The following is a 16113-nucleotide window of genomic DNA, read 5'->3' as shown; positions in this document are numbered from 1 at the left end:
TCACAAAAACTCATTATTTTATTGCACTGAGATCTTGGCAACATCTGTGCCCCCTGGGTCCCTGGCCATGAGCTGCGGGCTCATTGCACACACGGGGCCGTGGTGTAACCAGGGCCCCCGGCGGAGAGGCAGGGAGTGAGAAGACTGGACCACCAGGAGAGGTGCCCCCTCCACAAACACAAAGCTAAATGAAACCCACGTTCTCAGTCAACAAGGGTCACCCTAAAAGCTTCAGTTCTTTACCTTGATGTGCAGGCAGCCAGGATCTGGGCTCACATTCTGGGCCGTTCCTTTCCCTCAGTTTGGAGGACTCGCCTACCTAACAGTGATAAACGCTGTGGAGTCAGGCCAATGCGCATCACTGCCTGGGAGAAAACGGGTGATGTGTTTTCCTCAGAAAAAGGCGTTGTAATTATACAGTGGAGAAAGGGGAGACTGATTTGGAGAAGAGGGAGAGAAAGAAGAGGAGATAAATTCTGTGCGAGCAGACAACAGAATTTTTCTTTTCCAACCAACAAAACATAACAAGAATACGGTCGGGGAAACAGTTCACACAGGAATGAATGTTGACATCTTCAGATGGGGAGAAGAAAATCCTTCCTGCCCATGGAGGCACCTGCCTTCCCTCCTGAGATGACAAATGACAAAGTCACAGGGCACCGGGGCGGGCCGCTCAGTTCTGAGCAGGCGTGGCTGACATGCGGGAGTCAGGCCTCCAGAAAAGGGCTCCCTGACCAGTCCAGGCAGAGCTTGGTTCCCATCTGCTGAGGCCAGAGCAGCCCCAGCTCAGGCCACGGGGTATTATCCTCCCTACCTTTTAAGAGAGGAATACAAACCTGGGAAAAACAAAAACCACCCCCCACATGAAAAAATTAATGTATCTCCCCGTATAAAAAATGTTTTAACGCTTTTTCGACACCACCTGGGTCCCCCAGGTCCCAGAACAAAGGGCAAAGCTTGGTGAGGAAGAAAGCAGGGGCTGGACGAGTGCACTGGGGCTCAGGCCCAGGAGACCCCTTGGAGGGCAGGACCAGGCCAGACATTGAGCCACGCCCACAGGAAGTGATCCCAAGAGTACATGTGCTGAGTGATAATCTTCAGACTTAACTTCTGTACCTTCTACCACTGGGACACTGGTCTTTTTTCTGGACAATATCAGCTCACTGAGGATTTCCCGTATTTATTAAATTACAAGTTTGCAGGCACAGCTTGAAGAGGATAAGAAAAAAAGGGATAGTGATCGTCTCCAGTTACACAATCATCTTCAATTCAAAAGCACTCACAAAATTGAGCAAACGAAGCCAGTATTTGCATATTAGGGAAAGGAGACATATTGCTAATGGAAGCCACAGGCCTGGTCAAAAATAAACGTTTTATATCAAGTAGTAAAATAAAAGGAGGAATCTACCCCAAGAACACCACCTTGGTAAGGACCCCGGGGTTACTGCAGCTGCAAGGGCTGGGGGCAGGAGCGGGGAGGTCCAGCAAAGCCACCTCAGAACAGCAGCAGCCTGAGCAGTAGATGTGTTGTTGCATCTTTCTGGCCCCCGCCCCGCCCCACCTGGGCCGTCCGCTCTCCAGAGGGAGTCTTTTTCTTGAGATGGAGAGACGCACTGCCCTCTGCCCAACTCCAAAGGAAGAGAGAGGCTGCAGCGTGGGGCCAGCCTAGGGCTCTGACTTTCTGAGGGTGGACTGGTAAGGCATACAGAGCCCCCACGGGAGGAAGTGGGAGCCGCACGGTCCACGGAGAAGGGCAACTGGCCGCACGCTGTCACCTCCGGAGCTCGAGGTCACCCTGGAAGGCTCGGCCGCGTCCTCCCCACTCTCCCCCGCGGTCCCAGGCTGGACACTGCTGGCCAGCATCACAGGGCGCTCGGCCCCACCCTGCTTCCCATCACTGTTCTGCCCCTGCTCCCTGCGTCACCACGCGGTCTGTCACAGTGCACGTCGTGTTCACCTGGGCAGAAGCCCAGGGCCTCTGTGGGCCGTCTCCCCACTGAGAGGCCAGCGAGTCCACGGCAAGCGGCTCTTCAGTCCAGACAGACCGTCCGCGGGGAGGGATGCTGTGTCTCTGGAGGCTGTGGGGGCAGAGAACATGGTTCCTGATGGAGAGAGAAGAGACCCTGAGGGTCCCACCATCATCCCTGAAGTGTGTGTCCAACAGAGGCCACGACACGTGACTGAGAGGGAGCCCAGAGACAGAGCACGCACACCACACCCCATACCATACACACTGCCCCCCCCGCCCCCCCAGACACACACACGCACACAAACTGACCTATCTTGACAGCAGCACTTTCAGCGGCGATAGCTCAGACTGGAAGCCTTAGCTGGATGAGTCACAGACCAAAAATTCCGTCTACTCTGAAGTTTCTGGAAGGCGTTGAAGTTTCTCTTCTTCTCTCTCTTGAACTTTTTCACTTTCTTCTCCTATGTCAAGAATCAGTGTCACAATTCCCACAAAGGCCTCCCCCAGGTCCTGGTGGCTCCTTCCGAGTGCTTACTGCATGCCAGCTCAAGTCTCAACGTGTGATCTAAGCAGACTTGTCCTCCACGTGACCCTCAGGAGGTGTCCCCACGACCCCAACTTCACTGATGGCGGAGCACAAGCAACTGGGGGACGGAGACCCTGCACCCGGCCACGTGGCTCCCAGGCAGCCAGGCTCCAGCCTCGCCCTCGGCCACTTCAAACCGCCCTGAAAACCCAAGTCCCCCCTGCCAGGTCCACCACGTGTCACACCTTCCCTCGGTCGAACTCTTTGTCCCAGTCGTCAATGACCGTGGCCGTGCGGGCCAGCCTGCTGTCCTGGATGGCGTCCTGACTGACGGCCGACACCTCGCCATCCCACGTCAAAACTGCAAGGCAGACACGTGCGTCAGGACCTGGGTGGGCTCCCAGCTGCCCTGGCGATTTACTTCAAGGATGCAGTTTACATATGAGGGTCTACTCCCAGGGATTCACCATTTTTGAGTGCCACCTTCTGGTGAGAATGGACCCACAGAGAAGGAAAAGAAGAGGGGCGGCGTGGCCTCTGGTTTGCAGGACAGTCAATGACTCTGTCACGTGAGCAAACACTGTTAACTCTCTCTACCACCAATCCTCAAAATTTCATTTTTATAAACCCCTGCTCTCATTTGAGAGACAAAGACCTTGTGTTTTTTCTCCAAGTCCGAATTAGAAAAATAATGTTCTAAATAAGAACGTACAGCACACAAGCCGGACGAGCCTTTCTGTTCACAGCCATCCCCACCCTGAGGCACACACGCCTTCTCCTTGCTCCCAGACCCCAGGGGGAAGCTGTTCTGGATCCTTCCGCAGACTAAACCCAACTGCAGGGTCCTTGACCTGCACGCAATGGCTGTGGAGGCCAGAGAGGGTACAACTGACGTTCACATTCCTTTTCCTGTCTTCAGAACCAAGCAATCTCTGTGCACAAGGCTCAACATAGAAGGCCCGCTTCAGGCCTCTATCTCCTACATAACCCGATCATAGGAAAATAGAAGTCAGGTCGCAAAACAGTACCTCTTCTCCCATAAGCTTTATCAGATGAATATTTTAGCAATTCTTGGACCACATCGGATTCTCTCTCTCTGTCCCAGGATGCAAGTGGAGCCGGTCCCAGCCCTGTAATCAGAGGAATATTTACATACATTTAAATCACCGAGAAAATGATCACACACCTTTTATTTACAACAGCACTGCAACACTTACTAATCACAGATTACTGAGAATGTGTAAAAGCGAGCTCTTTCTGCCTGCCTGTGGCAAGAGTGTTAACGATTTCTCTTCCTCGCCTGGAGAGAACCGGCAGAAACATGGAGCGGAGGGAACTGGAGGGACAAGGCGCCTCTCTCCACCGCCACCACCACCACCGCGGCTTGGTGGGGCAGCTCCTGTCTGCTGGCCCTGTCCTCAGAGAGCCTGGCCAGCAAGAAAGGACATCTGCACAGACAGTACTGACTGCCCCTCATCATGGCTCTAGAGACGACATCTGAGCTGGCCCTGGCCTCTGCCCTGCCCCCCAACCACCTCCAACCGCCAGAATGGACTCGCTGTCCTAAACACGAGCCTCACCTCATCTCTCCGGGCTGCCAACTGGGCAGTGACCTTGTGTCCTTAAGACTCAGTGCCCTGAGCAGGACAGTGTCCACTCTCTACCCCCAACCTGTTCCCACCAGCCCCACTGGCTGCTCCTCAGCACAGCTCGGGCCTGGTGGTCACGCAGAGCCACGGACAGCCGTAGCTCTAGCCGACTCTCGGCCACCAAGGCCTGTCCCCACTTTGGGACTGTGAGCGGGCACACGGCACTGGGTCTCCCTGTAGCCCCGGCACCCCAGCTGGGCCAGTGGGCTCACAGACGATGCCGCGGTCTGGTGACGGCCACTGTCTGCAGCCCTCTCTCCAGTGATGCTCCGGCCACCTGCCGCAGCCACTCCTCACTGCCTAGCAGTTAGTGCTTTGCCGTGTAATTATTAAAACTCCACGTTCATTCATGGCTGCGTTTCTCTGGAGTCTGATACAAACTCCAGGTCAATCCCCAGAGGCCAGTGTACCCCTAAAGAACTAACACAACAGCGGATCCCCTGAGATCTGGGCCCCTTCCGGAGGAGCTGAGGACCTTCTCCTCCCTCGTGTAACACACTCCACCAGGAGAGCCCAGTGAGTCCTGCCAGCCAGAAAGAGAGAGAAGACAAAACACAAATGAGCTGCCTGGCAGGGGCCTCAGCCTGGGCAGACCCACAGCACCTCAAAAGCAAGAAGCTGTGTGATGGTCAGTCAGGCTCACAACAGAGAGGCAGAGGGAAGTGAGCTTCTGAACTCAACGCTCCAAGTTCAAGTGGCAAAGGACAACACCAGGCTGGGCGGCCCAGGAGTCACTGCAGTGGGAAGGTTCAGAAGGGAACAGCCCTGAACCAGAAGAAATGCTGGGCTCACAGAATGTGCAGACATTTACGTGTGTCCTGCCTTCTCCTGCGGGGTAGATCCAGCTGAAGGATCAACCAGGTGAGGAGGCCAGTGGGCAGACGGCTCCCCCCAGGGCGGAGGGCTCCCCAGTGAACCGCACCTGCCTCTGGACACACACGGCAGGATGGCTCCCACCCTCAGCGCCCCCTCCCCGCCCCGTGCACACCTGTGGGGCCCCCGGGAGCCTGGCCATTCACAGCTGGCAGGGGCGTGCTCCCAGGAACAGCGGGGCCCCTCTGGCCCTCAGGCTCCTTCTCTTCTACTTCTTGTTGCGGCTCTTGCTTCTTTTTTTTCTTTTTCTTTCTCCTCAGTGATGTTGCAACGGTCTCTGGCTGGACAACGTCCGAGGGTGCACTGCTCCTGGGAAGTCAGAGTGGACAGTCGGCTCCGAGCAAATAGAAGCCCAGACATCTAGAGAACTCTGCTGGTGTGTGCCTGGCCCTGGAGAAGAGCTCCAGGAGATACCACCCGAACCTGACCAGGACAGTGCGCCAGCGATCCACGGCCGCAGCCCAGGAAAGCACACGAGTGCATTTTTAATCCTCACCGAGGCAAGTCCTACAAACTGGACAACAGGAGCCCAGCCCAGCCCAGCCCAGCCCGGGTCACGTGACCTCCCAGCACACAGGGTACTGGCCAGATTCGGGACATGCCTCCACTCGCCAAACCCCGGGACAACACAGTCACACCCCAGAGGTCTGGGCGCCTATATCTCTAGACAGCACCCACCCGGAGCAGGCTGTGTGTGAGTGAGTGGAGGTGCAGGGCCGCCTGGCTCCTCACTCTCACCCGTGCCAAGATGGGTCCCCGGGGAGGCAGTCTCCTCCGTCACAGCTCTCCAGTCCCTTTCTCCTCCTCTTCCTGCTGCTCATGTAGGGGCCGTCGGTCATGCATCCCACAGGCCAGCCGTTCTCCAGGCGCTGGCTGCTCCCTGGCTGGTGTCTGCCCTCTTCCTCCGTTCTGTCCACCAATGGCTCCGCCCGGCCCTCTTTCCTGCGTTCGGGGCTCCAGGGCGGCCCCAGTGTCTGCTCGTCCTGCGGTGGGGTGGCATCCACGTCCCCTGTGTGCTTCCTCTTCCTCTTCCTCCTCTTCCCGGGCAGGGCCACCACGGCCATGCAGGTCTCCGAGACACAGCCCCCTTCCATGCGAGTCTTCTTCCTCTTCTTACCAAGGCTCTCTGGGGGCTCGCTGGCCTCTGGCAGCTGGTATAGGGGGGCCCGGAAGGCCCCATTGACCTGAGGCAGGGGTGCAGAGGCGGGCGAGCAGCTCTGTGGGTCTGATGTCCCAAGAGGTTGGGGGCTGCTGGACAGTGATGGGGGATGGGGGTCGAAAGGGGGCTTCAGATGGCTGGAGGGTCTGGGAGCAGGTGAGACAGCCCTGTAGGGAGAGGCGGGCAGTGAGGACAGGCCAAGTTCTCCTGCCCTGCCCTCCCTCAGCCCCATCCCTCTCAGGTAAGGATTTTCAATGATTTTCCCCGGTAAACCTCAGATACCGTACATGTTTCAGAGCAGTTAGAAAACACAGGCTAACAAGCAAATTCGAACCTCAAGATCAAAGTTCATAAAAATCACTACATATCTCGGTTTCTTGTCACCAGATAGTCCAAAGTACTTTCACAAACTCCAGTGTTTTAAACTTTCAATACCAATGTGTTCAGAGGAAAGCTCCACCTAGCAATAAACGTCCAGCCTCCACAAGCATCAGGTGTCGGAGCACAGGCAGTTAAGTCTTACAAGAAAGGCAGATATAAGCCTACCTGTCTTTTGCTATTACGTTCCTAGGATTTTCCTCTGAAACTTGGGGTTTATGAAGATCAGGGAGACAGACTTTCAGCCAGCTATACAGCAAGATGAGCAAGGGGCAGGACTGGACAGGCGAGAGACTCTTGGGTCTCCTTCCTGTCAAATGTGTGTGTTGCTAACTTGTGGCTCTGTGTGTGTTGAGTCACTAAGTCACGTCCGGCTCTTCTGCGATCCCATGGACTGTAGCCCGCCAGATTCCTGTGTCCATGGGATTTCCCAGGCTGGCATAGGGGAGTAGACTGCCATTTCCTTCTCCAGGGTATCTTCCTGACCCAGGGATTGAACCCAGGTCCCCTATTGGCAGGTGGATTCTTTACCACTGAGCCATTTGGGAAACACTTCTGTCAACTATGCAAACATGGAAAAGTCAACTTTCCACTCTGAGCCACAATTTTTCTCATCTGTGAATGAATGACAATAATGCCCACCTCTTAAGAGTTATTAATTAAACAGAACTGTCTCATCGCTGTCTAAATCAGAACAAACCCTGATGGCCACACAAATTGTATTACTATAACATGTTACTCTGCCTTTTTTGGAATTAAAAAAAAAACGTATGTCAAAGAAACACAGAACAAAATAACAAATGTATGTTGTGAACGTTTAAGGACCTACCAAGTGCAAAACCCCTGTGCCAGCAGTGAGAGTAGGAGGGGGCTGGGGGAAGGGAATAGGGGGCTCCCGAGTGCAGGGCACTGAATGAGGGGGGCAGGGAGGGCACGATGGCGCCACGTAAATGCTGAACCCGTCCAAACCCCCTTGTGACTTTGCCTTGTCTTCCTTCCTTCTTTCCTCCCTCCCTCCCCAGCTGTCAAAGGCAGAGCCTCACTTCTCAGACAGCCATTTATCAGGAACTCTGGGCCTTCTGCCCTCAACACCTGAAGGGACTCAAGCGTCCCTGTGCAGAGCGGGCCAGGAGGCGACAGCCCACGCCTCCAGAGGGGCAACTACCCAGATGCTGAAAAGCCCCACGGAGCCACGGCCCCTGCGGTGGCCCCCAGAGCCCACTGGGAATGCCCTGAGGGCCAGGGTGACAGACCCCACCTTGCCCCAAGATAAGCCCCGGAGCGCTGCTAGGAGACACAACCTGAACACAGGCCTTTGAGCTCACACGGCGCCTGTCCAAACACCCACCACCCCCGCAACCCTGGCCTTCCACTTTGGGGTCCTGTCTCGGCGCTGGGGATCCCCAGGGAGATCAGTTCAAACACATCCATCACCAAGTGCACGTGGCAGGCGGACAGGAGATGAAGACAGAGTCAAAAAAAGCCAGGACCGCAGAGACCAAGCTGCCTGTGCCCGCGGAAGCCCCTTGGGCAGGAGGACAGAGGAGACGTCGGCAGACCTCTGCGCCAGCCCCACGGGGAGCAGCAGCTGCCCTGCTTACCGCATTGCACTGACAGGCCAGGTGGTGGCGGCGACAGGGTGAGTGGGTTTCCGGGGGTAGGTGAGGTCGGAGGATGGAGAGAGGGCAGGTGGACGGAGGTCATTGCCGGTTGCCCTCCGCAGGGTGCTGGCCTGCAGTTATTGACATAAATAAAAACTTGGTGGTCTAAAAAAGGTTGCCGTGAGTGAGGAGGAAAATAAAAATAAAATTAAAAAAAAAGAAAAAAGAGCCCAGAAGGGAGAATGAGAGGACAGAAGGAGAACAAAAAAAGGGAGTGTGAGGGGTAGGGGGGGAATGATAGAAGAAGAATCAGAAGTGTTTTTGGTTAGAAACAAAAAGGAAAAAAGGAAGGAAGTTTAAACAAAAACTTCAGTAGGACAATTACATCACAGCGCGTCAAGCTGCACATAGAGGTGCCGGCCAGCCTGTGTGCCCCTGTGCTCAGAGCTCCTGGCTGGGGCCCATCCCCAAGGCTCCCTTAGGACGTCTGTCCACAGAAATGGAGGCCCATCGGCTCCCAGCCTCATCTGATCACACTGCTGCTGCCCCCGCCCGTGCCAGGACAGCTCCCGCGTCCCTCCAACACTGCGGGACGCCCTCAGCTGTTGTCTCACCGCCCTCCACAAAGCTAGAAGCAACCCCACTTCCTGGCTCCTACCAAGACCCTTCGGGGTCGAGCCACCCACACACCCACCTTCTTGGCAGAGAGGGCCAGCTTTTTGGCCGGAGGAGGAGACATGGCGTTGGCCAGCTCGGGGCTGGTGCCGCTCGGGACGGGGCACTTGGCCTTCTCCGGCTCGGGGTCCTGTCGGGCCGGCAGCACCTTGGCAGGGCCGGCAGTGGCGAAGTGGGTTCCCTGAGAATCTCCGAGGGGGGCGGCTCCGCTCCGGGGGGCCTGGGGGGGCCTGCTGGTGGGGTGTTCAGGGCTGGAGCACCCCCCCTTAGGGGTGGGGCCCTCGTCACCCGCCTGGAGCCCAAGCCCACTGGGGGTCCCTGCAGCTGGGGCCCGGGGTGAGGTAGAGACAGGGGCCCGGCCGTCCCAGGAGCCTGGCCTGCGACCCTCGCTCCTGCTGCCGCCCAGCGCGCTCGTGCTGGGCGGAGGGGAGAAGTGCTGCAGGGAGGCCGGTTTCTTGACTTTCTTTCCAGGCTCATCCAGAATGGCTGGCGTGTGGGTGGGTGTTTTGAAGAGTTTGGGGGAAGGGGACCCCAGCGGGGGCTTGGGAAGAGCATATCCATTAGGAGACTTCAGACCCGACACCGAGCCATTCCTGGCAATGGGCACCCCAAGTTCTTCAGGGGTCTGTGGCTTCTTCATCATTGCAGGGTCTGGTCTCTAAGAGAGGAGCAAAGCAGAGGATGTGGTCAAAGCCAGAGGGAGTAGGGACGGCCCCCACAAGGAGGCAGCAGGCGGGAGCTTTGGAGGAGCCACTCCAAACAAATTATTGACACGGGCACACGATATAGACATCGCTACTTCTTTTCAGCAATTCCTGAGTTCTGCACAAATGGGTGTGCGTCTCTATAATCATCTTGACTATGAAAGCAGTACGTTTTCATCAGGATTTGAGAAATACAAAAATAGTATAAAGGGAAAAAATTTACCAAGTTCCATCCTCTAAACATAACCCGACTGATACGCTAGTGTCCTTCCCTGGGGCTTCTCTGCTGACACGGGCGCCTCAGTTCCAAGCATGCGCTGTATCACGTGCATGCTCGGGCCCTCAGCAAAGGTCTGTAACGTTTGACTAGCAGACAGCGCACCATGTGAAGACCTTAGGAACTAGACTGGCTCCAGGTAGCCTTGAAGTGACCAGCTGGGGGCTAAGTGCCCCATCCTTCTCCACAGCACCATCACACCTGGGTCTATACCACCCACACCCTGAAACGCTCCCCGAGGCCTGCACCGGGGCCACTCACCGTGACCAGTCACCTCCCCCTCCCAACAGGTCAAGGTCCTACGCTTAGTAACTACTTGTCAATGAATAATCAAAAAACTGAATCTTCTCCTGTACTTAGTATTCCATACTCATTTTTTTAAGAAATAGAATGACTAGACTATTAATATTTTCATAAATTAGGATGCATATTGCCACACTGAATTTACTATCCTCTTACCAGCAATGAGGTATTCCCAAAATGTTTGCTAAATTGATACTACTTTGAATCATTAAGCACCCATATCCTTTGCACAGGCCACAGAGGGACTTGAAGTCACTTAGATCATTATTTCTTTATTAATCTTCCTCCTAAAGGGAATACACCTTCCCACTGTGCTACACAACCTGTTCAATCGTTGGGCGTTTAAGTACCTGGGACCATACAATGCTATTTAAAGTAAAATGACTTCTGGGCAACTGCAGTGTATTTGGAAAGTTGCTTTTGTAATGAAAACACACACTGTCAGTGGAGTGCCCTTGCTAACCCAGCCTAACCCAGGGTTACCCATGCTCACCCTCAGGCACCCCTGTGCTCCTTGCTGCTCCTCTGAGCTATGACTGAGGCTTCTGGCTTTCCTGCTCTGGTCAGAGTGACCATCACCCTTGCAACTGGGTCACAGCTCATCACTGCTGTGTCAATTCCAATGCTTCTATTTCAGCTTCTGTTTTCTTGAACATTGGCGGGGAAACAGATTTTCGTAAAAGACTAAAAACCCTGCAGGCTGTGGAGGCCGTTGACAGCCTGGGTTTGGATTTATCTTCAGACTGGGATCACAGAAGCAGTCAACAGAGACGGCTGTTCTAGTTTTGAATTACGAATTATGTTGTAATAAAGGAAATTGCTACTTATCTTGGTAATAAAACTGAGTTAACTTTTTCTTAGTAGGAAATTTCCAATACATACAAAAAAAACTTCAAAGGGATATTCCCTAATCATTAACACTTTACCACATTAAGTTTCCTGCTCTCTCTCCTTCCATATACATATCAACATATGCATGTGTATATACATATATATTTTTCTAACCACTTGAGTAAATTTTAAACAAAAGACATCCTTTTACCTCCATAAACACCAAGTATTCCTCAGAAGAAAGGAAGGACGTTCTCTTAACACAACCATAGTATAACTATCAAAATCAGGAAATTAACCCTGGTACAAACTACTCACATTTTCAGTATTAAAGTGTGGGGATAAAGTATTTTTTCCCAGGTGCTTAAGGTGTGCTTGGGGGACCTGTCATTGCACTTGTGTAAGGCAGCTGGGAGCTAAGTCTTGATCTGCTGAGTTGCATTTTCTATCCACTGTTCCCTCTTCCTCACCAGCATCGGCCCCGTAACCCGCTTCAGAAAGAACATGGAACAGAGCAGGACAGCCGTCTGCACTCTCCTTCAATTGGGTCAAGCCCCGCTGCGTGCAGAGATCAGGGGGTGGAGGGGGTATTCCATGATACTCTGAGAGGCACTGGCCGCAAGGACAGCAAGGTTTCCATCGATCCTCTTAAATAAGTACCTTTCCGGTCATTGGGGAGGCTGTGGTCCCATTGCTGACATTCTTCCGGACATGGTCCGGAACCACGCCGGGGCGGCTGGCAAGGGAGGAGGCCGTCCTGGAGATGGAGCCCTCGGGACTCTTCTTAGAGCCTGGAATCCTGTCAAAGGGACAGAAGGAGGCAGGGACTGCCTTACTGAAGCTGCAGAGGCCTGACCCAAAGTGAGTGAGAGAAGAAATCAGAATACCAAAGTCAAGGTGACAGTTTCATGGGGGGGCAAGCAGGGAGTTCCCTGGTGGCCCAGTGGTTAAGATTCCGGACTGTCACAGCCATGGCCTGGGTTCAATCCCTGGTCTGGGAACTGAGTCCCTCAAGCCAAGTGGCACAGCCAGAAAAAAAAAAAAAAAAAAGCAGTGGGGACCAAGCAAAGGCAGACCATGAGAATTTACTACATAGCTCTGGAGGTCACTCAATATAAGCAGAGAGCAAATCACTCGAGAGCTCTTCCAAAGCTAGATTCTCAGTTTATTAGAAAGTCAGCCTGAAGCAACAATACCACCCTTTGCCACGTCCTCATCCTCCAGGTGGGCGACCACCAGTCCCGGGAAGACACACCTTCTGAGGCCTCCACCCTCTGCTGACCCACTTGCCTGCCCACCACGACCACAACCCCCAGAGGATGGGGTGGGGGCGAGCCAATACCCAGACAGAGCGCAGCTAATCAGGGGCAATAATGTAAAATGCCAGACGGCCTTCCCATTTTCATGCCAAGTCACCCCCACGTGGGGCAGATGGGACTGCACTCCGACCTTCCCTCGGGCTCTGGCTCTGACTTAGCAGCCAGACAGACGCAGTCTAAGCATCCTTCCCGGTGGCCGCGCTCTATTACCTCTCACTGGCCGGAGGACAGCTCTTCCGTCCTTCAGACTTCTCAGTTACTTTCACACAGGAAAAGGCCAGGGAGGCTGGTCAGGGCGAGAGTGGAGGTGCGGGGGGAGGGGGTGGGGTGGGGAGTTGGTTACCGCAGGTAGAAGAGGACGTAGGCCTGCTGGTTCAGAACCACCTTGATGTTACTGGCGTGAACCAAGGAGTCATTCATCTGGTACCACTGTCCGTTGCTTGCCTGAAGCAGCAGAGGGTGAGGATGAAAACCAAATGATCAACTCTTCTGTGATCCTTACTTTTAACAAGGGAAGGAACAAACCTTTCAACTGCCACATATATCTGAGTTTGAGTTAGCAAATGCTGTTATTCAGTCGCTTAGTCATGTCTGACTCTTGGTTACCCCAAGGACTGTAGCACGCCAGGCTTCCCTGTCCTTCACTGTTTCCCGGAGTTTGTTCAAACTTATGTCCATGAAGTTGGTGATGCTATCCAACCATGTCATGCTCTGTCACCCTCTTCTCCTCCTGCCCTTAATCTTTCCCAGCATCAAGGTCTTTTCCAATGATTTCACACAAAAATGCCAAATAGCTAACTCTGAATATGCCCTCCCAAGTGTGCTGGCCCCCCGCTTCCTTCCTGGAACCCCCAAAGATGCATGCTTTCCCTCCTGAAGGGTCTTTTGGAAGGTCTGCTTGGCACAGCCTCTCCCACCAACATCTGGCCTTCTGAGACTTCTTCAGGGGTCTAAGAACAGGGTACCGAAAGCAGCCCCCCTCGTGTCTCACTGCAAGGCCTTCAAAAGTAGGACCGAACTGAGTGGGACAGGTCAGAAGGATGTCTTTGTGCTCCATGAATAAGCAGCAATAGGACCTGGACGTAACCACAAAACAGGGCCACTTCCCAGAGTATAATGAGGGCCCACCTGGAGCTGTGCAATCAGGCACCGCCAACCTGCCTCTCCTCACCCCCCGGCCAGGAGGCAGCACACACAACACCCCCCGAGGCAGTCGGATGCCGACACCAGAGCCACGGACCTTCACGTAGCAGTAATAGTGGCCAGCATGGCAGCTGTAGCCCGAGTGGACGAGGACCGCATACAGCCCGTACATGACAGGCTCGCCACTGCTCTGGGACATGTACGGGCGGATGTTCAGGAACTCTGGGTAGCCCACATCCTGTTGGAAGAGCCAAGGAACAAGCAATTACAATTCACCACTGAGAGTAAGGGTCAACTCCTCCTCCCCATCGGTGGGTCTTGAACGATGTGGCGTGACAGGCAGGAGCCTCCTCTGGTCAGTGGAATGCATCCTTTTTAAGGGAGTTTCTCTGAGAAACTCTTATTGTCCCGTCAAGCGATTTGCGGTCTCCTGTGTTGGCCGTATGCCCAGACTGGTTCTCTTGCTACCTGGGTCCCACATACAGTAGGAGAAGAGCTGTTCATTCTCCTGCCCGTCCCCATAGAGAAGACTTTGAGGGGAGGGCAGGGGACAGGGCAGGGACCCAGGGCTTCAGAAAAACAGGCTGACTCCATATGGGCAATTGCAATGGCAAGTTAAAATTTTAATGGATCAGGACAAAGGTCACGTCAAAGTTTATTTCAGGAATGAACAATCTTTCATAAGAAAATACTATCGAAAGTGAGCCTTGAACGATAGGGGTGTAATATACTGCAATTACTGCCCATGCTCACACAGGCTTTTTAAAAAAATGAGGCACAATTTACATGGAGCGAAACATGTAACTCTGAGGAGTTTACAGTTTGCTGAGCTCTGACCCGCCTCCACTGATGGCAACCCACGCTCCATTCTAGAGACAGACACGGACCCAGAAAACCCCTTTCTGCCCAGGGAATGCCCCCATCCTAGGACCCCTGTTCTGAGCCCATGGCCAGCGTTACTGCTGCCTGTTCCTGGGGCTCATATAGACCTGTTTGTGTCTGGCTTCTTTAATTCAACAGAATGTCATGCTATTCACCAACATGTCTTTCCTCATCTATTGACAGTCTCAGAAATCTTAAAGGCAAACACATCCAGTAGGCTCAGGAGCCCCAGTCTAGTCTTGCCGGACACAGGGCCGAAACCACACAGGCCAGTGTCTCTCAAACTGTGTTCTAACAGCAAACTGGTTTCAGGAGGTGTTATGGTGAAACATGAGCTCCTCTGGGCAGAAACAACGTGACCTCATTCAGCACTGATCATCTCCCCCTGATTTCCTAGAGCCTCGCATCGCGTAGTGCAATGTAAACATGTGAGTGTCAGTAAAACGGAGGAATGAGTGACTCCCTCAACAACTGAGTCTAGGAATTCTTCATAATAAATTCCCCTGGGAGATTCAAAATGCAACACAGCTTAATAAAGGCTCTGAGGAGGCCTGCGATTAGAAATAACTGTTTTAGGGGCGTCCCTGGTGGCTCAGTGGTCAAGAATCTGCCTGCCAATGCAGGGAACATGGGTTCAATCCCTGCTCTAGGAAGGCCCCACATGCCATGGGGCAACTAAGCCCGCGTGCCCCACCTACTGAGCCTGTGCTCAACTACTGAGCCCACGTGCCGCAACTTGTGAAGCCCGGGTGCCCTAGAGCCTGTGCTCTGCAACAAGAGAAGCCACTGCAACGTGAAGTCCGAGCATCACAACTAGAGAAAAGCCCAAGCAGCAACAAGACTCAGCACAGCCAAAATAAATAAAATTAATAATAATAAAAAAAAAAAAGAATTATTTTAACGATAGTTGGCGTTTCCCAAGCTCAGCTGAACACAGAACATCTTTCAGAGTACCATGCTACCATCCTGCAGAACAGCAGTTTGGGAAACGCTGACCTAAACAAGGCCCCCTACCACCACCAGTGAGGACACCGAAGCTGAGACAAGCACCTTGCCTGAAATCACACAGCTAGGCCCTAGCAACTGAGAACAGGTCTTCAGACCCTTATGAAACGAGGCACCGTCGACTGCACCGCCACTCCGCAGAAACCTTTTACTCTACGCTCCACAAAGCACAGCCAGGGCTGCACCTGCTCCGGGGACAAACGGGACACGGGAGACGGGAGCTACAGAGCGCGGCGTTCGTCACCTTGATTCTTAAGGCCACCTGGACCCTCCACTGCAGGAACGCCCAAGCACAGGCAGAGTTTGGGGGGAAAAAAAAGACGTTCTAGAACTTGACTGCCTAACAATCGTTTAGGGATTTTTGCAGATATGCAGGCTCCTGGACCCTGGCTTCCAGAGACTTGAATCTACTCTCTCTGAAACAGAGCCTGGAATCTGAATTTTTAAAAGTGCCGACCACGAGGTCCAGGGCACTGGCTCGAGGGCTCACCTTGGTGATCTTCCCCCCACTGAAGTTGGCAAAGCGCTTGAGCGAGAGTGTCAGGACGTTGGACATCCGGTGGATGGTGAACCGCTTGCTGGCTGGAACCTTCTTTTTGCATCTGCGAGGAAGGGAGAGGAAGAGCTATCGGCCTGTGCTCTGAGGACTGCTGTCCTCACAAGGTCAGGAGCAGAACATCAGGACCTGCTTTTTTTTTTTTTTTAAATTTTTATTTATTTGGCTGCCTCGGGTCTTAGTGGCAGCAAGTGGGAGCTTCCGCTGTGGGGCAAGGATGCTCCAGCTGTGGCACAAGGGCTTAGTTGCTCTCAGGCTTGAAT

General features: G+C 53.7%; 1 protein-coding gene across 2 annotated transcripts in view; it reads right to left on the bottom strand.

Annotated features, from left to right (window-relative positions):
- The window catches only part of USP36 (ubiquitin specific peptidase 36), a 33067-nt gene continuing 16954 nt past the window's right edge, over positions 1-16113 (bottom strand). Inside the window, exons 10-21 of one of the 2 annotated variants that reach the window (XM_061144651.1) lie at positions 15785-15896; positions 13505-13645; positions 12608-12708; positions 11606-11744; positions 8850-9488; positions 8156-8286; positions 5756-6343; positions 5133-5320; positions 3524-3625; positions 2741-2856; positions 2279-2430; positions 1-2078 (exon numbers count right to left, since the gene is read on the bottom strand). In XM_061144651.1, coding sequence (XP_061000634.1) covers positions 2299-2430; positions 2741-2856; positions 3524-3625; positions 5133-5320; positions 5756-6343; positions 8156-8286; positions 8850-9488; positions 11606-11744; positions 12608-12708; positions 13505-13645; positions 15785-15896 — 2389 coding nt within the window. In that variant the 3' untranslated portion in view covers positions 1-2078; positions 2279-2298. Of the gene's footprint in view, positions 2079-2278; positions 2431-2740; positions 2857-3523; positions 3626-5132; positions 5327-5755; positions 6344-8155; positions 8287-8849; positions 9489-11605; positions 11745-12607; positions 12709-13504; positions 13646-15784; positions 15897-16113 lie in introns of both variants that reach the window. The other variant, XM_061144650.1, reaches the window with a different exon arrangement.

Source organism: Dama dama, chromosome 5, assembly GCF_033118175.1.
Source record: "Dama dama isolate Ldn47 chromosome 5, ASM3311817v1, whole genome shotgun sequence".
Taxonomy (NCBI): Eukaryota; Metazoa; Chordata; class Mammalia; order Artiodactyla; family Cervidae; genus Dama; species Dama dama.
This window is presented reverse-complemented; position numbering and strand designations above follow the sequence as displayed.